The sequence below is a fragment of the Pelodiscus sinensis genome, chromosome 21, assembly GCF_049634645.1.
Source record: "Pelodiscus sinensis isolate JC-2024 chromosome 21, ASM4963464v1, whole genome shotgun sequence".
NCBI lineage: Eukaryota > Metazoa > Chordata > Testudines > Trionychidae > Pelodiscus > Pelodiscus sinensis.
The window spans coordinates 15,852,519-15,876,191 of NC_134731.1; the positions used below are offsets into that span (position 1 = coordinate 15,852,519).

At 48.4% G+C, this 23,673-nt stretch overlaps 1 protein-coding gene across 3 annotated transcripts in view; it reads right to left on the reverse strand.

The window, feature by feature from the left end:
* LRWD1 (leucine rich repeats and WD repeat domain containing 1) overlaps positions 1-23,673 on the reverse strand; it is a 42,265-nt gene that overhangs the window by 17,411 nt on the left and 1,181 nt on the right. For 2 of the 3 annotated variants that reach the window (XM_075904965.1, XM_075904966.1), the window contains exons 2-9: positions 21,263-21,404; positions 12,303-12,537; positions 11,389-11,508; positions 6,254-6,406; positions 4,431-4,571; positions 2,863-3,183; positions 617-743; positions 124-233 (exon numbers count right to left, since the gene is read on the reverse strand). In XM_075904965.1, coding sequence (XP_075761080.1) covers positions 124-233; positions 617-743; positions 2,863-3,183; positions 4,431-4,571; positions 6,254-6,406; positions 11,389-11,508; positions 12,303-12,537; positions 21,263-21,404 — 1,349 coding nt within the window. Of the gene's footprint in view, positions 1-123; positions 234-616; positions 744-2,862; positions 3,184-4,430; positions 4,572-6,253; positions 6,407-11,388; positions 11,509-12,302; positions 12,538-21,262; positions 21,409-23,673 lie in introns of all 3 variants that reach the window. The other variant, XM_075904964.1, reaches the window with a different exon arrangement.

Genomic DNA, 23,673 nt, shown 5'->3' on the forward strand with positions numbered 1-23,673 from the left:
AGGGTTCAAAATAGAGCTAGATTGATTCATGGAGGTTAGGTCCATCAATGGCTATTAGCCAGAATGGGTAGGAATGGTGTCCCTAGCCTCTATTTGTCAGAGGCCAGAAACTCGTGTCCCTACCTCCGCAGCCACTTTATACTTTTTCAGCACTATTCCAGTCTCGCAGTCGATGAGACAAACCGATTCCCCTCCACAGGTGGCCATGGTTCTGGAGGTGCTCATGACAGGGTCTGAAAGAAAACCCAGGGCTGGTAGTTAGACCACTGCTCACTGCACTAACCAGCACCATCTGCCATCATCCAGCCAACATTCTGAGTCTCCGTTACCTCAGACTCCCGGTCCGTGGGGCAATGGAGCTATTCTGTGGGCTGGCGTGGCTAGGAAGTGCATCTGCCACGAAACTGATGCACGCAAGCGACAAGAGAATCCTGATCTATCTGGAGTCAGAATATGAGCAGCTAGCAGTGGAAACTACAGCCTGAGTGTGGCAGGATTTAATGCCTGAGTCAGGTGGGCATCATTCCCCCCAGACCCTGAGCCAAAGGGCTTGGGAGTCATTTTGTGAAGCCTGCCACCTGCAAAGAGCTCCCCACGTGCCTTTGAGCAAGCTCACCTTTCCTCGTCCCACAGTCCAACGGGGGCTCGAAGACGCAGGACCAGAGCTGGGTTTTAAAATCCTCTCGGCTATTGCCTTTGCTGTGACACTGAAGAAAATGCAGTGGCTCCAAACTGATTGCATCCTGCAATACACTTCACAGTTAGAAAACGTGCACCAGTAACGGGAAAAGAAGAAGCCTCCTACTCCCACGTCTTATTGACACAGAACCCCAGGGGCTAGATCAGGGGTCTCAAACTCCCGGCCTGTGGGTCATCACCGGCCGGAGAAATTGCACAGTCTGGACACGGTTTGAAGCTCTAGGGGGTAGAAGGGAGGCTGGCGAAGCAGGAGCAGCTGGGGTTCCCCACATTCCTCGTGCCAGGGCCCCCGGTAATCCCAGGGCAGCTCCCTAAGCAGACAGGATGTTATGGGGGGAGAGGGTGGGGCAATGGCAGGAAGAGATGAGGTTTGGGGAATGGTAACTGACAGCCCTTCCCTGCACCCCCCAGCCCGCTGGAACTTCTGGGCCAGATTGTACAATTGCTCCAGCCAGGAATGTCCTGCGGGTTGGGAGTTTGAGACCCCTGGACTAGACCAAAAGATAGATGGATCTTTTATTCTTCTTCACTCTTGTAGGGCATCCTACAACCTCAAACCCGGCTGCTAACCCTCTCTCTAGCTGGGCCATCCTTGTTCCCAAGTCCTTAATACCATCTGGACATGACGTGTTCCATGCAGCAAAGTATTCTCTTGGGTAGCCTGGCTATGGTTCCTTAGGGTTTGGAGACAAGGGCTCTGCTCCTTTGCTCTATCCAAGCTGGCTGGAAAGGTGGCTTTATGCCACAATTATGCGCCCCTGAGACTGGCTGAGCAATGGGTCGGTTCCTGCTGTATGCTAGAGCAGGTTCAGGACTGCTTTCTGTCCAGATGCCTGTGGAAGCAAAGGACTGCTCTACTCAGCAGGGGTCAGTGGGGAACACAGGAAGAGGGGAGGCATTGGAGCCCCCCCGCAACTGAGAGGGGCGACTGAAGTAACAGGAAGCACTGGGCAGTGTCCTCGGGGCAAGAGCCGCCCAAAACAATCAAGAATTCTTTACAGGGCTCCGTCCACAAAAGCTTTTCACTCAGGTACTGTGACAAATCTGCCAATTTGACAGTAACTTTAGAAACGAAATTCTGACACGCTGGAGACTATGCACCACCGGCACAGGGATTTCTCCCCCCTTGCTGCCTTTCCTGCTCAGCCCTGGGAGCTGAGCACGTACACTGATCCCCCATCGGGAATGAATCAGTCTCAGATCCATGGAGTTCAAGGCCAGAAGGGGCCATTAGATCATCTAGTCCATGGGTTCCCAAGCTGGGGGGGCGTGAAGAAATTCGGAGGGGGAGGGGGCGTGAGGCGACCCAGCCCCTCCCCCATCATTCTCCCCGCCCCTCCCTCCCCAAGTTTTGCTGCTATTTTTGTTTTTAGGGCCCGGTCAGTTCCTTTTTCTTTTGCTCAACAAGTTTTGCTGCTATTTTTGGGGGGGAGGAGGCACGAGGGTTTCTCAAAAATCAAAAACCACTGATCTAATCTGATGCCCCATGTAACACAGACCATTGTGTTTTACCCCCATACTGAATCCAAGAACTTGAGATAAAACAAAACAGTCCAATTTATTAAGTGGGGTGTACCCAAACGATCCCAGCAGGCAATCCACAGACCACGCTGCGGAGGAAAACCCAAGCTCTGGGCCCCTCTGGCAGGGTGAACAAAAACCAATGATTAAAAAAAAAATCAGAACTTTTACATTTAAATCTTATTTTTTAAAATATACACGCAATGCCGTTTTTATTTCAAAATAAACTTACAGTTAGAAGAGATTATTTAAATCAAGGTTTCTTGGCTGCTGGCTTGAATTAGATTCAAATTGGTGATTTAAATCTCCTTTGCTATTTGCCAGGGGAAATCCCTTGCCAGCCCTAAACCTAGTGATCAGTCTGACTCTGAGAGTGCGAGCACAACACAGCAGCCAAACACATAGGAAAGAGGATTGTCTGTACCGCTTCACAGCTCTGGGTCACCTCAGCCAGTGCCCTGTCTCCAGCTGAGGCCAAACCCTTGTGCTTCAGAGAAAAGCAATACCCGCCCCTGAACAGCTAGTCAGCTGGGGTCTGGGAATCTGAGAGGGTTACTGAAATGCCTGGAGAGAGCAGAACCTTCCCGTCCCCATCCCAACTTGGATCCTCTCTGCAACCCCAAAAGAGGCTGAGCAGTGCACCTTGTCATCTAGGTCCTTGACCGGAGATATGCTCAGGCCCCTCTTGTCCTGCTCCTGGCTTGGCTCCTCTGTGAGCTGGCTGGATCGTCTGTGGCTCTGTCCTTTTGCAAGCTGCTCTCCATTCCTGTGAGTCTCTTCTGCCCCCTTTGCTGGCTGGTTCGATGCTCTTGGCGTATCGGGAGTCGGGTCATCCCGTGAAGGACTGGACTTTCTGGGGCTAAGCACAACCTCCTCCTCCAGGTTACACTGGGACCGGGGTCTTTTGCTTGCAGATCCCACTGCTGAGTGATTCCCTCTTCTCTTGCTGGGGATTAATGTGACCTAGGAAAGACACTGGCAATGTACTGGGTTGCTTCTTGCATCACCCAGACTACAGACAGCTTAGAATTCAGCGAAAGTCTCTTAAATGCCCAGCGACCGGGCTCCTAAGTCAGACAGGCCCTCTTCTGCAGAGGTCCCCCAGGCCACCGCACTGCAGCTGATTGGAGAACAATATGCAGAGCCCAATTCTCCTCTCGCGTCACCTGTGTCATGCGGCTGACCCCAGTGGTGCTAATTCTGATTCACACGAGGATAAGGAACAGCCCAGTCAAAGAATTTAAGAGCAGTGAGAGGGCAACCTCAAAACCTGTGCCACCTCAGTTTCTTCCTTTCCCCGTGGAAGCGGAAGAAGCAGGACATTATCCAGCCAATATTCTGGGTCTCCTACGAGAGTCAGAGTCTTTTGCATCTGGGATAATGACCCAACCTTCCCATTCCTGGGAAAATCTGAAGGTGCCGCCAGCTTGCAAGGTTTGTTAGAACAGCCTAAAACCCGAGATGCTGCCTGAGTTACAGAAGGAAACTTTTTCAACAGTGTTTTGAATTAATAAGAAAATCAGTTTTTAAAAGTTAACAAAATCAACCCCCCACCTCTGTCAATTAGGATTTCTGAAAGCCTGCCTGCAGCTGCTGTGTGCCATCCCAGAGGTGGCTGCATTTTAGTGGTGGATGAAGCAATCCCTGTATTTGCTGACAGGCAACCTGGTCCAGTGGTCTTGGACACCGGCTGAGGAGTCGGTGTAGCTGGGGTCTATTCCTGTTCTGTCACTACCCTCTTGTGCCTTTATTCCCCTCATACCCTTTGTCTTATTTCTGCTCTTTGAAGCATGGACAGTCTCTCACGCTATAGACGTACGTCACCAATCACGATGGGGCCTTGATTGTAGGCTGGTAACTCCAGGCACTATCCCAATACAAACAGTTAATAGCAGCATTCATTTTGCATAGGGCTTTGCACAGATCCTTCTGGATGAAAGTAAAAACATACATGGAATGAACTCCCTTTACCTCCTTGATGAGGCTGCCACTGAATCTGCTCAGACCTCCTGGCTAGGGGATCCTCAGCAGAGAAATACTCTACTTGCAGGCAGTTTTGTAACATGCGGATGGTAAAGCTGGCCTTGGTGCAATGTGTAAAACCCAGCTGGAAAAGAGCAGCCGCTACCCTTCCATGCAGTTCTCTTGCTTAAAAATCAAGAGCATCTCACTTCAAACTACCCCCCCCCCCCCCCCCGTAGAGCCCTTACCTGTGCAATATCATCTCCCACCTCCCTGGGGGTTTCTGGAGTCTCCTCCTCATTATCTTCCATCCTGTCTGGCAGTTCAGGATTGGTGTTCTCTTCCTGTCCCACCAGGGCTGCCAACAACTCCTCGGCGATCATTTTCACCTAGCATCACAAGGGGAATTTAAAAGGCATCACTCCACAGAGGACACAACGGGAACATCCCGGCTCAGATGTGCCCTCACAGGTTTGGGGGTTGGCGTTTTTTGAGGGGAGGTATCTGGCTTTTGCTATTATGGGGGATGTACTTCCAGGCTGGTGCAAGGACCTAGGCTGAGAGCTGTGGTGACCGAAGCCCTCTCTTTGGTCACAGAATTCGCCCAGTATGGGAGGCAGCAGTGCAAGATGCCTCGTGCTGCCACTCTCCTGGGCCTCATTCCTGACCGAGAGGAACCACTGCTAGGAGATTGGAATTTGGCCTCATTCAGTCTACAGCTTCTCTCTGGAGGCTGCCAGCAACGAGGATCAATTAGGGTAGTTTAAAGACGGCTCTTCTCACAGTCAGAGGAGGGACCAGGCGTGTGGCAACAGTGAGCCCCATACAAATACTGGTGACACAATGAAAAAACTGCCAATTGCCACCAGTTATTAGCCAAAGGCCAGTGTGTGAGAGCAATGACTGCGACTCAGCTACCGAATGGAGCACCTGGATACTGTGAATAGCAAGTGATGGATCTGGATGACCCGAGGTAAGGGGCAGAAATGAGAGATTGGGGTGAATTTTCTGCATGAGCACAGTGGAGTTCTGCAACATGAGGTGGAATACAAGCCTGTCTGGCTGCAATCTTAACCTCCACGTACGACTTCTGCCAATACGTGTTGGGTTTTACTGAGGGGGGGTATGTCTGTGCCACATGGTCCGAGCTCCCCGCTCTGTTACTGAGGCCAGGGGGGTCATCTGAGGAAGGAAGGCAAAAGCAACAAAGCTAGAGCGGACGGAAGCAGAGGGTGCATGCAATTAAAACCCTCCTCCCAAACCAAAGGGTCTCTCTTCCTCTGGCAGTGTGCACACAGCTTTCGCTTTAATGGGCTGTGAAGACACAGTGGTTGCCTTTAACATCATTTGTCACTTGCACATACGACTATTCCTAATACTCAATCACGTCGGCTACATCTACACAGGCATGATTTTCCAGAAATGCTTTTAACGGAAAAGTTTTCCGTTAAAAGCATTTTCGGAAAAGCACGTCTAGATTGGCACGGACGTTTTTCCGCAAAAGCACTTTTTGCGGAAAAGTGTCCGTGGCCAATCTAGACGCGCTTTTCCGCAAAAAAGCCCCGATCGCCATTTTCGCGGTCGGGGCTTTTTTGTGGAAAACAATACTATGCTGTCTATACTGGCCCTTTTGTGCAAAAGTCTTTCGGAAAAAGACTTTTGCCCGAACAGGAGCAGCATAGTATTTCCGGAAAAGCACTGATGATTTTACATGAGATCATTAGTGCTTTTCTGGAAATTCAAGCGGCCAGTGTAGACAGCTGGCAAGTTTTTCTAAAAAATCAGATGATTTTGCGGAAAAACTTGCCAGTCTAGATACAGCCTACAAGTATCTTGACGCTGGTGAGCAGAAAACAAAGACAGGACACCCCCCCACTGCATCCAGAATGGAATTTACTGCCGCTGCCCATGTAACACCTACAGCTAATTAGCAATGAAAACCAAAGGTGGATGTTGTCATTTGCAGGAGCCCCCGACCACCAATCATTTCAGCAGCTTAATGTTACGGGGGCACAAAATGAAGCTGCAGAATCCTGGTTTTGGGCAACTCAGAAAAAGATGAGACACTTACCCTCCATCGGGTAAATTCACTGAGGGAGCTGGGTCCGTAGATGACGTGGGTTTGTGCAGACTTCAAAAACTTTTTCTTGATGAACTTCACATGCTCGACTGAATACTTCTCAGGGAGTTGGCTTCGGAAATTCTTCTCCCAGTGGGCTTTGACCTAGGTAGAGAGATTTGGTTTACTGAGCTGGATATGTCACGGAAATCATAACGCTCCCTAGTACAACCCTTCCAGAAATGGCCAACCCCGGGGCTCAGACAGGGCTCTGTTTGGCCTTTATTTGATCAGGTGCTGATATAATGATCTCAGCAACTTTGGGTGGGGAGGGAAGGAGGGTTTGTGAACACATTTTGCATTTGTGTTTTTATTTTAAAGGATTCATGTGTGTTAGAAAGAGGCGCCCTGGAAGCACCTGCAAATAAAGGATACATTTGCATAGAACCTTTACTCAAAAAAGGAATAGGTAGGCAGCAGGTTTAATTAAAACAAACCAAAGAAAGTTTTTCTTCATGCAGTGCACAGCCAACCTGTGGAACTCCTTGACAGAGGATGTTACAAAGACCAGGATTTTAACAGGGTTCAAAAATGAACTAGATAAATTCATGGAGGCTAGGTCCATCAATGGCAATCAGCCAGGATGGGAAGGAATGGTGTCCCTAGCCTATATTTGTCAGAGGCCAGACATGGTTGACAAGAGAAGGATCACTTGATAATTCCCTGTTCTGTTCCCTCCCTTTTGGGCATCTGGTATCGGCCACTGTCAGCAGACAGGATACTGGGCTAGATGGACCTTTGGTCGGGCCATTCTTATGTTCTAAGGACTCCAAACTGCTTTACAAACCCTAGTGCCAATTCTGCAGACTCTTACACACTACTATATTTATTCATGTGAGTAGCTACGCTGAATATATTTACAAACGTTTTATACGAGCTGGCAGAGTTAGCACCTTTATGCATTACACACTGTATCAATGGTACACATGCAGGAATTACATCACTCAGTGCATTTGCATCTGAGGTAGGCAGGTCGCAGCTGCATTCACAGTAACTCTGCATAACAATGGAAGAGAAGATGTTCTGACTACAGCCACCAGAGCAAACAGAAATACCACACAACATTCAGTGTCTTTTCAGAGCATTGGAACTGCTTGTGGAATTGTCTACACTGGCAAGTTTTGTCGCCAAAATCTGCCTTTTGGTGACAAAACAGAGAGGCTACGTCTACACTGGCCCCTTCTTCGGAAGAGGCATGCTAATTTAGAACTTTGGAATAAGGAAAACTTTCAAGTAGGAATAAGAGATCCTCTGAAATAGGGCTTTATTCCGGAGGATCGCGCCAGTCTGGACGCTCTTTTCCGGCTTTTCCCTAAGCCGGGAAAAAAAGCGGCGGCCATGTTTATTTAAATCCGGCGGGGGATATTTAAATCCCCCGCGGATTTCCCTATTCCAAAGTTCTAAATTAGCATGCCTCTTCCGAAGAAGGGGCCAGTGTAGACGTAGCCAGAGCGTTTACACTGCAGTGCAGCTTTTGTCGGGAAAAACACCCAGTTTTGGAAACAAAATCTTCCACCCCAGTGAGATACTTGTCTTGTCCCCTCCCTTTATTGTCAACAAAGAGCCAATGTGGACGCTGCTGTTTGTTTTGTTGAGAAAACTGGCTTCCACCAGTATCCTACAATACCTGCCGTGGTGGCTGTGCTCAGTGTTTTGTGATCTCTGCTGCTTGGCAGGCATGTGTCCCTCCCCTTTCAAAGCTCTGGGAAGTGACTGACAGCTGAGCGAGCTGCTCCCTTTGGGAAACAAAGAGCAAATCATTGGAGTGCTTCTATTCTGCCCTTCTAGGAACACAGTGGCAAGCAGACAGCTGCTGTAGGGGGAGGGGTGGAGAGACGGCTGTACTGCTTTGACATTCCTCAGCATGGAGAGCTCACAGAACTACGAGGGAATCCAAGAAGTGCAGGGATCAGTTCTGCCTTCCCACAACACTGCACTGCAGGATGCTTACCTACATTCCTTTGCTCTGCCTGTTGACAGGGGTGCTAAAAATGTGGCCAGGAAATGTTGACAATGGGAGGCAGAAAAACAGGTTTGACTGTTTTTCCACTTGTAGAGACTTTTGCATGTCGACAGCACTTTTGCTGCCAACCTTACCAGTGTAGACACAGCCTGTATCAGGAAGCCTGCCTATTAGAAGCCTGAGGCCCAGATCTCTAGTCCCTTTCACGTTGTGAATCTCTGCACCACATCTAATGTAGGTGAGTGTGACAAGTGCCAGCTTGAGAATGTTCTATAAATGGCAAAACTAATATTACAAAACCACTATTTTTGTTGTAGAATGTTATCCATACACACAGCCTCAAAATGCTGTACAGGGAGAATCGGCCAAAGGCAAGAAAAGATGTTTTGGCAAGACTCAGAGGAAGAAAGAGTTCCAAACAAATGGCTCAGAGTTAGCGTTAGAGCAAATCTTAGTCTGTGTATGTGCTGCAGAAAGAGAGATTATTAGTTTGAGGCCAATCTTGCAGAGCTGAGGCTGCATCTAGATTGCATCCCTCTTTCGACAGAGGGATGTAAATTAGGCACTTCGAAATTGCAAATGAAGCCAGGATTTGAATTTCCCGCTCTTCATTTGCATAATCACATTATGGAGCTCTTTCGAAAAAGCACTATTTCGAAAGTAAAACCGCGTTCTTGACGCGGTTCTTTCGAAAAGGGAAGGCTTTTTCGAAAGATCCTGTAAACCTATACCAATCTGGTATAGAAATTGGCCCCCCTCATCCAGCCTCCCCTGCTCCCCCACTCCCTGCCCTGTGTCCAAACCACTCTATACTCCATCCCTTACCTGCCCCCCAGGATCCTCTCCATTCAACCTCCCTACTCCCTGCCCCCTTGGGACTCCCAGCCCCTATCCAAGCTTCCGTGCCCCACCTCCCTGGAATCCTCACTCCTTGCCCGTGTTGCTGGGGCTGGCAGCGCAGCAACCGGCCTGGGGGAATTGTGGGGGAGGGCCCAGGGGCCAACTTCCCCTTCTCAACCTGCTGCCCAGGAAGTGGGTTGGCTCCCCCCAGCCAGGCTTGCCTGACCCCAGTCCCTGGCCGGAGCTCAGGGGCTGGACCGAAGGGTCCAATGGGCCTGATATGCCCCCCAAGCTGTAATTTGCCCCCTCTGATCTTGGGAAAGATCCTAGGTTTACAGGATCTTTCAAAAAAGCCTCCCCTTTTCGAAAGAACCGCATCTAGACACGGTTTTACTTTAGAAAGAGCGCTTTTTTGAAAGAGCGCCATATCGTGATTATGCAAATGAAGCGTGGGAAATTCAAATCCCAGCTTCATTTGCAATTTCGAAGTGCCTAATTTACATCCCTCTGTTGAAAGAGGGACGTAATCTAGATGTATCCTGATTCTGGAGCTAGCTAAGAACTAGTTCAAACCATGGTGTATGTTAGAGGAATCCTGTGGTTTAGCCACCAACTGGGCTGTTATGTCAACTCCTGAGGCTCCTCTAACATGGCAGTTCTTGATTAAGAGTACACATAACTCTGGGGATACATAGATATCTTTCGGAGGTACATCAACTCAGTCAGATATTTGCCTTGTTTTACAACCGGCTACATAGAAAACACTAATGCAGTCAGTACAATCTAAAATCTCAAACAGTGACTTGCTTATTCTGCTCTGTCATCTCATTTTGACTGAGATGTCAGGACAAAATTTAAATAATGTATTGATTTAATAATTATATGGTAAAAATGAAAAGGTCTGCAATTTCTGAGTACTAGTGTGCTGGGACACATTTGTATTTTAAGTTTGATTTGGTAGCAGTAGGGATGCAACAGCATAACCGGTTAAACAGTTAACCCCAGGGAGCCGGCTACGCTTTGGGCTCTACAGTATAAAGCAGTATACTGCAGAGCCTGGAGCATATAACGGCTAAGATTTTTCACAGTTACATGGTTACCTAATTAACTGCTTTTTAACATCCCTTTTTAACATCCCGTGGTTTTTAAGGGAGGTGGAACTTGGGGATAAGCCAGACAAACCAGACTCCTGAAAGGGGAGCAGTAGTCTGGAAAGACTGAGAACCCCACACTTCTGAGTTGCTGCAGGAGCCCAGAAAAACTGAAGATCCCGAACACACATGGTCTCATTTATTACCAACTGCTAAGAAATCTAATACAGGGCTGTCAAATGTCAAAGCCCTCCCACACAAGGGGAATTCCGGGTGGAAAGACCCGCCAGCTTTGCAGCCTCTATATGCCAGGAGAGCTGGTACACAGGTGCTACCTGAAAGCCCAGAATCGGGGCCCATGTCTTGTTGTGCAGAGCATGCTGGTTTAAACTGAAGGCAGTGGGTGGTCATGAGGTGAGCATAAGGAGACTAATGAAAACCAGGAGAGCAATCACAAATTGGTTTCGGAGAACAGGAGGCCAATGAAGGGGACGTTCAAGTCTTGACAAGGACTGTTCACAATGTAGATGGAACTGTGCTACTGCATTTAAACATGTCAGCTGCCAGCACAGTTTCAACAGTGAAGCAGAGGACAGGGTCAGAGGAGTTAACCTGAATATTGCATTGTATCGCCAGTGGAACCTGAGTTACGAACACCAGTTTTAAAAAAAAAGTTCACAAAAGATTCAGGGGAGTAGCCATGTTAGTCTCTTTCAACAGAAACAACAAGGAGTCCTGTGCAGCACCTTAAAGACAAAAGACTTTATTTGGGCAAAAGCTTTCGTGTGCTGGAGCTCACTTCATCAGACGCATGATCATGTTCCTACCTGGTGGTCCATGCATCTAATGAAGTGGGCTCCAGTTCACAAAAACTTATGCCTAAATAAACTTGTTAATCTTTAAGGTGCCACAGGAGTCCTCGCTATTTTATTTTTTTAATTTAACAAAGTAAGGACATTGTTTCTGTGCTTGTTTCATTTAAATTAAGATGGTTAAAAGCAGCCTTTTCGTCTGTACAGCAAAATTGCAAAACTATCTTTAGTCACTGTTCAGTTGTAAACTTCTGAAAGAACTAAAAAGTTTTGTTCAGAGTTACGAACAGCCTCCATTCCCGAGGCTTTCGTAACTCTGAGGTTTTACTGTAAGTGTAAGCTATTCCTTAGGCAAGCCCATGGAAACATTACGTCTCTTACCTTGCTGGTCAGCTCTCGGCTGTTGACAATTCTCACATGATTAGCTAATTTGGTGATATCCTTGCCATTGAGAAGCCGAAGATTTTGTAGAAGAAACATAACCTTATAGTCGTCATTGGTCTAGGAAACAGATCGAACGTTTGCATTATGGCAGCATGGGCACAATAGTCGCTTGAACAAATAAACATTCGTTTGCTGAGTTTTAAATTACAAATCCAGCAGGAAGGAACTGAATATGTTTATTCCACAAAGGGCATTTAAGAAAATAATTTAGCACCATTTAAGACTTTCAGATTAAACGTGCTCTGTTTACAAGTAAAACTCTTGTCCTGACAGCCAGCCCTGCAAACTCAAACTGGGCTCTGAGAGTCAAGTCAAGCTCTTTCTTGTTCCTGCATCGCCAGGAGTAAAATCTCAGCTAGCCCAGGGAGCACTGTGCAGCATGATGGAGGGCAAAATTTGCTTCTGCATGCAGAACTCAGTTAACTTTTCTATTGATGACCCCCCTTCCCACAGCTGTGGCAAGTCTGCGGCGTTATGTGGCGCACAAGGGGGTTTTGCGGTCCCTTTCGCACTACCATGGCACTTTCCATCTTCTAAGCTCTGCAGAGAGGAGTCACGTTAGAATACCCTGCACAAGCAGCCCTGCGGGGGCAGCTTCCTGGAGCCGGCCTAGTGGCTAGAGCACTGCTCCAAGAAACAGGAGACTTAGCATTGCCACTGGCATCCTGGGTAACTGTGGGCCCTCTGTGTGCCTCAGTAGCCTCATCTGTACAACAGGGATAATGCTACTGACCTTCTTTGTAAAGCACTTTGAGATCTATGGCTGAAGAGTGCTACACAAGGTACTATTATTATTTACTTCCCGGTCAATATGCTGCTTATCATGTAAGGATGGAAACTATATCACTCACGGTCAAATACACATTGTTTTCATAGCTTAGCTCCTCCAGCAGTGGGAACTGCTTCAAGGCAGTCACGTCTTCCAGTTGGTTGTTACTGCAGTTTAGGATACGCAGGCCTGGCAGGCTCAAATTAGCCGGAAGCCTGTCCAACGCATTATCAGAGAGATCGAGATTTTGCAGATGTCTCAGACGTGAAAACAACCGTGGTTCTAAGTCTCCAGTCTTTAACTGCAACTTGGATAAACTGAAACAAAACCAAAGCAAAACACGTGCCATTTCCAGTTCACCCAAAGGTAAAGACAAAGGTAAACATATTGACCTTTTAAAGGATATAAAGTTTCATCCTGTTGTAAAACTTGCTGAGCAAATCTATCTGTGCTTAGACTGCCAGAAAGCCTTTGACAAGGTCCCTCACCAAAGACTCTTAAACAAAGTAAGATGTCATGGGATAAGAGGGAAGGTCCTCTCATGGGCTGTTTACTGGTTAAAAGACAGGAAACAAAGGGAAGGAATAAATGATCAGTTTTCAGAACAGAGAGAAGTAACTAGTGGTGTCCCGCATGGGTCTGTACTGGGAGCAATCCTATTCAATATACTCATGAATGATTTGGAGAAAGGGGTAAACCATGAGGTGGCAAAACTTGCAGATAATACTAAATTGCTCAAGACAGTTAAGTTCAAAGCAGACTGTGAAGAGCTTTGAAAGGATCTCACAAAACTAGGTGACTGGGCAATGAAACGGCAGATGAATTTTAATGTTGGAAAACATAATCCCAACTATACATATAAAATGATAACAGCTAATTCAGTGCCTACTACTCAAGAGAGAGATCTTGGAGTCATTGTGGACAGCACGCAATGTGCAGCCCCAGTCAAAAAAGCAAACAAAATGTTAGGAATCATTTAAAAGGGATAGAATAAGTCAGAGAATATTGTATTGCCACTGTATAAATCCATGATACACCCACATCTTGAATACTGAGTACAGATGCAGTCGCATCATCTCAAAAAGATATTTGGCATTGGAAAAAGTTCAGAAAGGGGCAACAAAAATGACTAGGGGAATGGAACAGCTGTCATGTGAGGAGAGATTAATAAGACTGGGATTTTTGGATTTAGAAAAGAGGAGACTAAGAGGGGATATGATAGAGGTCTATAAAATCATAACTGGTATGGAGAAAGTGAATAAGAAAAAGTTCTTTACTTACTCCCATAACACAAGAACTATGAGTCACCAAATGAAATTAATAGGTAGTGGGTTTTAAACAAACAAAAGGAAGTTTTTCTTCACACAATGCACAGTCAACCTGTGGAACTCCTTGCCAAAGGATGTTGTGAAGATCAGGATTTTCACAGGGTTCAAAAAAGAACTAGATAAATTCATGGAGGATAAGTCCATCAATGGCCATTAGTCAAGATGGGCAGGAATGGTGTCCCTAACCTCTGTGTGTCAGAAGCTGGGAATGTGCAACAGCAGATGGATCACTTGATGATTGCCTGTTCTGTTCATTCCCTCTGGGGCACATGGAAATGGCCACTGTTGGAGGACAGGATACTGGTCTAAATGGAGCTTTGGTCTAACCCAGCATGGTCATTCTTATATTTTTATGATCCTACAGACACCAACTTTTGAATGTAGCATTACAGGGTTCAAACACAAATGTGAAGATGACAAGAAGGGAGAATAGGTAAATGCATTGCTTTTTTTTGTGATGGTACGCCCCAGGACGGCGTACCGGCACCTATTTTCCCATCTTACTTTAATTGAATTCCAGGGCAGCTTGGTTCCCAACAGAAGCCCGCTCGGGACACAGCTCTTAAAGGGGCATTTCAGCACCAGCACAGGACTTTTTTTTTTTTTTGGCTCAACAAGTTTGAGCCTGGAGTACCGGCACCTTTTTTCTTGCAAAAAAAGCACTGGCTAAATGTAACTTCAAGTTTGGTGGGTGAGCAGTAACTATGGCTAACATCTACAGGCAAAACTTCCACCTGTTACTTAATGAGAAGACACAGGTTGAACCTCTCTAGTCTGGCATAATCAGGACCTGACTGGTATTGAATCAGAGAATTTACCGAACCACGAGAGGTCAATATTGTCTAGTAGCATTACCAACACTTCCCTCGCTTACTAGGGATGTGTCAGTATACACGTTTAAATGGTTAATGGATAAGCCTGGACTCATTGGTTAACCTTCATGGTTATACGCAGGAGAGTGGGCGGAGGGGGTGTAGAGCAGAGCAGGCTAGAGCCAGTGCTTGCGGGGAGCCTGCTTTTAAGCAAGCTCCCTGTGAGCACCAGCTCCCGGGGAGCTGCCTAACCCCCCACTGCTGCCTCTGATACAGCTGCTGCCTGTCCCCTTCCTCCCTGCAGCTTAAAATCTGGCACCCTCCATCCGCCGTGTATAAAACGTATTACAAATTTACCAAAAAAAATTAATGATAACAATTATTATTGTAGTGACTTTGATGCTGAATTCTTTGAATTTACATCTTTCAGACTTTGCACTTTACTTCTGGAACACTATTTCCAAAAGAGAACTAACATAACAGAGTTCCTTTCTCAACAGACTGGCTGCGAGCTGTCTACACTGGCCGCTTGCTTTTCCGGAAAAGCAATGACGATCTACTGTAAAATTGTCAGTGTTTTTCCAGAAAAACTATGCTGCTCCCATTCGGGCAAAAGTCCTTTTCCGGAAAAACTGTTCTGGAAAAGGGCCAGTGTAGACAGCACAGTAGTCTTTTCCGCAAAAAAGCCCCGATCGCAAAAATGACGATCGGGGCTTTTTGCGGAAAAGAGCATCTACATTGGCCACGGACGCTTTTCCAGAAAAAGTGCTTTTCCGGAAAAGCATCCTGCCAATGTAGACGCGCTTTTTCCGGAAATACTTATAACGGAAAACTGTTCCATTTTAAGCATTTCCGGAAAAGGGTGCCAGTGTAGACGTAGCCACTGTGTCTGGTGTCTCTATGTACATCACGTATACATGACAGTCATACCCACTGGATACACTTATGTTTTTCATGCACCTCAAATGACTAAGCCATCTTGCCTGGAATTACTTCTGACATCCCCAGTGCCTGGGCAGTTTTCAAACAACTGACTGACACCCCATCCCCCCCCCCAATCAATCAATCAAAGGTGCTACAAAAGTGTTCTCCCCATGTGGAATTCCACTTCTTATGACAGTCTGAGGCACAGAAAGGACAGAATCATATTCTGGAACAGGCAGAGGTTTAAAGTAGTCATGAGCATTTAGTCCTTGTGACAGGGCGTTTGCCCTGCACTGGCCCTCTAAGGGTAAAACCCCAGTCCTGAATGAGGGCTGTGAGCAAAGCCCCAGCTGAGGCAGTTCTGGTTAATGAGGGCCCAGCTGGGGGCTATATAAAGGACTCCTGGAGGGCAGGGGAGAGAGCAGTAGGGACCTGACTACCAGAAAAACTGGAGGCTACCTGGAGATAGAGCCATGCTGGGGAAGGCAGGCTGGGCTGGGCTGGGCTGGGCTGGGGAGGCTCTAACTAAGCAAGCTCCCAGGCTGTAGGACCTGAAGCAAGGCCTGAAGGGGCAGCCAGGGTAGGCAGGGGCAGCAGGTCCACATCCCTTTGCCAGTAATGAGTGGCCATTACAGACTGCAGTTTGTCACTGAGGCAAGGTGGGTACAGGGGAGGAGAACAGGGTGCCCTGGGCTATGTCTACACAGCTTCCCTCTTCTGCAAAAGCCTATGGAAATGAAGTGCGGATTAGCATATTGCTGTGCTTCATTTGCATAATTAATTAGGAGCTGTTTTTGTGCAAGAGGTTTTTGCGCAAAAAGGCACCATCTACACAGTGCCTTTTTGTGCAAAAAAACCCCTCTTGCTTAAAAGAGCTGTTCTTCCTCATTTTTCAGGAAGAATGGCTCTTATGCAAGAGGGGCTTTTTGTGTGAAAACTGCTCCTAATTATGCAAATGAAGTGTGGCAATATGCTAATCCATGCTTCATTTGCATAGGCTTTTGCAGACAAGGGAAGCTCTGTAGACAGAGCATCAGGGAGGAGAGATCCCAGGAGTGAAAGCAGGATTAACATCAACCCCTGGGAGGGAGAGGGGCTCAGACGCTGGAGTGGGCACTGCTGGAGGGCAGTGTCCTGAAGAGGAGGCCGAGGACGAAGAGAAACATGGGGAGACACCACCTTAGAGGGAGGTGTCTAGCGAGCCAAACAAGCTAATTCCCAGGACTGTGGGCTGGAGGTGCTATGGTGATGAGTCTGCCCTGTGACAGTCCTAAAAAAATCAAACCAAAACAGGTGATTCCTGCCACCATAGAAATGGGAAATTCTCTTTCCTAGCCAATAGAAGCCCTTTGCCACTAGACATATATCATGAGAACTGGGATCAGACTGGGCTGGTTAAACCTTTAGCCTGGCTCCACATGCCAGTGAACTGTTTCCTTGTGGCTAATTTCTTGTGCTTGAGAATTTCCGATTTCACTTGTTAAGGGATTGCAGTTACGATTAGAAAAAGCCCTTCCAGATGTGAATCTGGTGTTGAGTGGCTGCGATAGGCTGAACATGCAACTAGAAGGAAGACCTGCTTCCATTTATCTCAAGAGCCGTCATCACCGGGGCCCAGCAATGTCAGCACCGTGGCTGATCAAAGCAAGTGCACAGAATGCGTGACAATCAGGGTCCAGACACCACGCGGGGAGAACAAGAGGCCTGAACACCTGAACACCAGAGAGTAAGCCGTTGAATGCCATGTAACTATGCTAGAAAAACACAGCAAGAGCTGTCTCTTATGAAAGCTTGAAATGTTCTAAACTTAGTAATTATTAGGAGATATAGATGCAAGTTATGAATGTATGTAGACTGCACGTCGTAACATTTCTGTTCCACCTCAGAGCGGGACAGTGAATGAAAGGACGAGGTACCACCCAAGGCAAGTGTTTCCCTTAGCTAGTACTGATCCTTTTACAGTGGAAGGGGTCCAAAGCAGTGATCCTTCTAATTTTTTATGTCCATGTGCAGAATGAATTTTGTGATGTGCACCACCATGGAGGTGATGCGTAACACATCACAGAAATCATTATGCACAAGGATGGTGTGTGGCAGGGGTGGGCCGAGGGATTAAAGTGTAGGAGGGGGTTCATGGCAGTGGCAGAGGGCTGGAGTGTGTGTGGGGAGTGAAGATTCTGGCTGTGGGATGCAGGCTCTAGGGTAGGCTGTGGATGGAGAGTTTGCAGGGGGTGCATGCTGTCTCAGGGAGAGAGAATTACCTCTCATCATGGAAACTCAGGGACAGAGAAGTGCCTCTCCATGGCTGCAGCTGCTCCAGCAAGGCCTGGCCAGGGAAGGCGCTACCCCCTGGCCCTGGCATCTCTGAGTTAGGCTGGACGGGGGCCAGTGGGCAGGGGTGCCTCTTTCCTGGCTGCGGCAGGTTCGTGCTGGGGCCGACAGGAGGAGGTGCCTCTTCCCACTCAACCAGATACAGGGCTTGGAAAGAGACATCTCTCCACACCACAGCCCGGCTCGGGGCTTAATAGGCAGCTGCACGGCTTAGAGCAGGGCTTCTCAACTTTGGAAGCCCTGAGAGCCACAATAATATTCACAGCACATGCCAATGGACACAACTTAAGTGTGGTTGCATATACATGCAAATATATGCAAATAGCTTCTTTCACACTGACGGGTATTAATACAAAGATTAAGGCAAGACTACACAACATGCAAGCCCCATTTAAATCAGTTCTGCTGATGTTAATAAAATGCAATAGTTACCTGATTTCCACCCATATGACAGCACTTTTAATGAGCAATGACAGTCCCGGAATTTAACTATATGAAAATGTACCTCAACAGAAGACTATTCTATTGACTCGCCGTTGTGGAGCGTGTTCCCGGTGGAGGCCATGTTCAAAGGATCCCACCCACAGGCCGCATGGTGAGCCCTCAGTAAACCCAAACCGCACGGTGGGCTGCAAACAAACAGCCTGTGGGCTGTGTGTTGAGTAGGCCTGGCTTAGAGGGAACTTAAGGCTGAAGTGAGAGCTGTTCAGAGACAGGGACAGCCTCGAGGCAGAAAGCTGTTGCCATAATGCTAGAGCTAGCAGTATGCGGGGAACCTGTTCAAAGGCAACAGGTAACTTGTAGCAGAAAAGGGACTGCACCCTAGATGGGAGTATGTCTAGACTACATGGCTCTGTTGTCAGAGCCATGTAGGTTAGTTTACCAGACATACCCAAATGAAGCCGCGATTTAAAATGGGGGTCAGCTGTCCCGGCACAGCGGGGCAGTCTAGACGCGCCACGATCGACAGGGAAGCCTCTGTCGACCGCTCTGTTATGCCTTGTGACTCATCATGAGGCAGACTCATCACAAGGCATAATGGAGCGGTCAACAGAGGCTTCCCTGTCAACAGTGGCGCATCTAGACTGCCCCGCTGTGCCGGGACAGCTGATCCCCGGCACAGCGTGGCAGCCATTTTCATGTAAATGAAGCTGCAATTATTTAAATTGTGGCTTCATTTGGGTATGTCTAGTAAACTAATCTACATGGCTCTGTTGCCACAGCCATGTAGTCTAGACATACCCTGGATGTGTAAAGTTGCGTCTTTATGTTGATTTACTGTTTAACCTGTCTATGTTTGCTCTCTGTCACAACTCCATTTCTGAATCTGTAGTTCTGCTATTAAATAAACCTTGTTTGCTTCTACCTCATGCAGGTCTTTTGTGCTGTGAGGAGTGCATGCAACAAAGTGAACTGATAACTGGGGTACTGGCTTCACGCCTGCAGCGATGACAAACCAAAGGGGAATGGCATGAGCTTCTGGGAGGATGGATTTGGGGAGATTTGGCACTGGAAGGGCTGTTGGCATCACCCGGCCAGGAGTAATGAGGCTGGTGGGAGCCAAGAGCCTGTGTTTGCGGGCAGGGTGCTGGTGTCAGGGCCCTGAGGCAGGTGCTTTAATGCTGAGCTGTTCTGGAAGTCCCAGGACCAGCAGTGGCAGAACCTCATAGGCTATGTCTACACTGGCATGATTTTCCAAAAATACTTTTAACGGAAAAGTTTTCCGTTCAAAGCATTTTCAGAAAAAGTGCGTCTAGATTGGCAGGATGCTTTTCCGGAAAAGCACTTTTTGCGGAAAAGCGTCCGTGCCAATCTAGACGCGCTTTTCCGCAAAAAAGCCCCGATTGTCATTTTCGCAATCGGGGCTTTTTTGTGGAAAAGAAATCTCTGCTGTCTACACTGGCCCTTTTCCGGAACAGTTTTCCGGAAAAAGACTTTTTCCCGAACGGGAGAAGCATAGTTTTTCCGGAAAAGCACTGATGATTTTACATTAGATCGTCAGTGCTTTTCCAGAAATTCAAACGGCCAGTGTAGACAGTTGGCAAGTTATTCCGGAAAAGCGGCTGATTTTCCAGAATAACTGGCCAGTGTAGACACAGCCATAGTGTTTGGGGTGATCCCCCAACATCATAGAATATAACAGTGATCTGCTACAACTAGCTTCTCATTTTGGCTTCATGGCTGGGTAGCGTTGGATTTGTGGGCCGGCCTTGGAAGAATGTCAATACAGGATTTTTTCTCAGTCTGACCGCTGATGAAATAACATTCTGTAAAAGCATGACACTGTTTGGCTGCCTGCAACAGCACAAGACTGGGCTGAACCACCCAAGAGGTGCCTTCCTGTCCTACATTGCCATGAAAAAGCTACTTTAGACATTTTAAAATATTTTTTGTACACCCTGGTTATGATAGCAACTGCACAATGAGAATTTTTAGAGGCTTCCAAAGAGTCTCTACCTACAAGGCCAGTACAGTTAAACTTAAGGGACAGGTTGGACCTCCCCGGTCCAGCTTCCTTGGGACCTGACCAATCCCAGACAAGGGAGTTTTCCAGACAAAGGAAGGCCGGGGGCGGGGGAAGTACTAGCCTCCCTACTGAGTTTCTCTCCCCGGCCACCTGGGCTCCTCTCCCCAGCCTCTTAGCCCCGCAAACTGCAGCAGCCCTTCCAGAGCTCCTGCCGACCTCACGCCAGCCCCACCGCCCTTCCGGAGCTCCTGCTGGCCCTGCCAACCTTGCAGCAGCCATGCCATCCCACTGGAGTTCCTAGCAGTTCTGCCGTCTGTGGGCTCCACTGCCCCACAAGCTCTGGCCCCAGTCGGCTTCCCTACCCTGCTGGCTGTAGGCTCTGCTGCCCCCATCAACTGGATTCAGATCTGCTTAGTCACAGTACCTTACTCCATGAATGGGTCCCATTAAGGACAAAGTAGGAAAGTGCTACTTAATGTAAGGAGATGAGAAGCCAGCTCCCTAATAGTTTTGCAGTAACACATATGGCATATGCAGAATATACATGATGGCAAAGATCTTACACCTGCAGATAATCTGACTTTCTAATTCTTGCCTATTCAACCCTGTAATGGTGATAAAGCCCCATCACACCACCAAGGGTACGTCTAAACTACATGCCTCCGTCGACGGAGGCATGTAGATTAGCCAGATCGGCAGAGGGAAATGAAGCCGCGATTAAAATAATCGCGGCTTCATTTAAATTTAAATGGCTGCCCCGCTCTGCCGATCAGCTGTTTGTCGGCAGATCGGGGCAGTCTGGACGCGCCGCGCCGACAAAGAAGCCTTTCTTGATCGGCACAGGTATGCCTCGTGAAACCAGGTTTACCTGTGCCGATCAAGAAAGGCTTCCTTGTCGGCACGTCGCGTCCAGACTGCCCCGATCTGCTGACAAACAGCTGATCGGCAGAGCGGGGCAGCCATTTAAATTTAAATGAAGCCGCGATTATTTTAATCGCGGCTTCATTTCCCTCTGCCGATCTGGCTAATCTACATGCCTCCGTCGACGGAGGCATGTAGTTTAGACGTACCCCATGTGTTTTTATAATGGACATGTGTGTTGTTTCATTTTCCTATCTAAAGAAAGCAAGCCCAAGTGGGATTCAACTGGAATTTTATTCAGAGTCTGGTTTGCACTTACTTCAGAGTCTCAATCTTCCGGAGCCTAGTAGATCTTGGAACCGCTCTTTCCAAAAGAAGCTCTGTAGTAACTTTGGACATGGTTAGTTTCTGCCACTTTCCTGGGAGCACAAAGCTGACAGCGGTAAAATGTCTTCCAGGAACTTTCTTGGTGAAAGAAACAAGAATTAGGAGGAGTCCTGTAAAACTTTTTCTCAACAAGAATGAAAGAAAAGGTGATGGTGCAACTACTCCTTTTTTTGTTGATAAATCAGACGTTTATTAGGTAATTTAATAATCCAGCCTTGCAAAACAATCATAAACATTTACCAAACTGGACATACATTTCACATCACCTGCCCCGACTGTCACAATGCTAGTAATAAAACCACTCGTGATACTGTGGGTCAGTTGTATCCTACATTGCAAACTGGCACAGGGACCACCTCTTAGTTCTGTGCATGACCAGAGCTCTTAGTTGCTATGCAAGTCATAAACAATATCTGCCTGCTGCAAGGTTTCTTCCTCTGAAATTTTACTGGCCACTGGATCGGATACCAGACTACAAAGACCGCTAGCTGGATCCAGGCTGGCAATCCTTAAATTCCTAAAATATTGCAAAACTAATCAAACTAGCTCAGTGGTGGGCAACCTTGGCTCAGCAGCCAAATGTGGCCCATCGGGGGTCTGTGTGGTCACGAGTAGGGATATTATTCGGTAACTGGTTACCCAGTAAGCATCGCTCTTATCAGGTGATGCTTATCGGGTAACGGTTAACTCATACCACAGGGAGCAGGCCCCTGATCACAGCCCACTGCAGGCAGAGGGCTGCTCCAGGTCCGCCAGACCTCCACACAGGCTGGGAGCTGGCAGCCCCATGTGGGGCTGGAAGCGGCGGCCATGGCACCGTGTCCCCAACATCATGTTCTAATCAAGACTGTGTTGCTACATTATGGGCCAAGTGACTGTGACTGGTTCAGTTCTGACTCAGGACAACACTGCATTGGTATGTTACAGGCCAAGTCTGAGAGGCTGTCACTGTTTTAGCACAGAGCTGCATTGCCATGTGACAGGTTCATGGGAAGCTGTAACTGCAACATCCTGCTCTGATACAGTTCTGGTTCAAAACAGCATTGCCCCATGATGGGTTCCTAGCTATGGTCGCATCACCATGATCCGGTCCAGTTCCAATGCAGGATTGTGTTCTCATGTTACGGGTGGCATGGCTGTGACTGTGTGACTGAGACCTGGTCCAGTGCCAGGTCCAGTCCAGCAAAGGGTTGAGTTGCCATGTGGTTGTGACCGGGTTAGGGTGTTCTGGTTCAGTTCTAGTGCAGGTTGTGTTGCCTTACTATGGGTTGTATGACTGTGACTAGGTCACCACGATTCTATCGCGGTGTTCCAATACAAGTCTGGATGGAGATTGCATTACCAGGGAGAGGTCACGTGGTTGTGACTGAGTCACCCTGTTTCGATCCAGTTCTGAGGTGGGATTAGATTACCACTCCATGGGGCTGTGGCCTAGCCACCCTGTGCCACTCCATTTCCAGCTCAGAGCAACACTGCTGTGCTAGGGGTTCTGTGGCTGTGATCAGGCTGCCACGGTCCGGTCCAGTGACCGCAAGGGACTATGCTGCTGTGTTAGCAGTTGCAGGGCTGTGACTGGGTGACAGTGGCCTGGTCCAGGTCTGCTGTGGATTTGCATGGCCATGTCAGGGGCAGTGATCAAGCCCTCCTCTTCCAGTTCAGTTCCGGTTATTCAGTTCCAGCTCAGGGCTACGTCGCTGTGTCCAGATCCAGTTCCAGCGAGATGTGGCACCAGCATGTTCTGGCCCAGATAGGGCGCCGAGCTCTGTGACATATGGCCGCAGCTGGGTCCTTGTGTTCTGGTCCAGCTGCAGACCAGGCCACGTTAACAAATGCGTTTGTGACCGTGTTGTGTTCTGGTCGGGTCCAGGGTAGGTCTGGGGGTGCAGAGCCGCCATGGGCATGTCCCCACGTCCCAGCTCAGTCCCGATTCAGAACCCTGCCTGAAACAGGGGAGGGGGGTGGAGGGGCCAGCACCCCCATGTCCCAGGCCAGCTCTGGCTCGGGACCCTGGCCGGGAGGGGGAGGGGCCGCAGACCCTCACGGCCCAGGCCGGCCTTGCTAGTGGAGGGGAGGTGGGGCGCAGTGCCCCATGGCCCATGCCGGCCCTGACAGGGAGCGGGGGGGGGGGAGCCCATGGCCCATGCAGCTTTGCCCGTGGGGGGAGGGGGAAGAGCCTCATGGCCCAGGCCAGTCCTGCCCGTGGTGAGTGGGGGAGGGGAGGAGAGCCCGTGTGCCAGGCTGGGGCGGGCGGACAGCTAAGGCCGGAAAAGGGCGAGAACTACAACTCCCAGCACCCCCCGGGGTCCAGCTCGGCCCTGTGGCTTGGCCGCCCGCCCCGCGGGC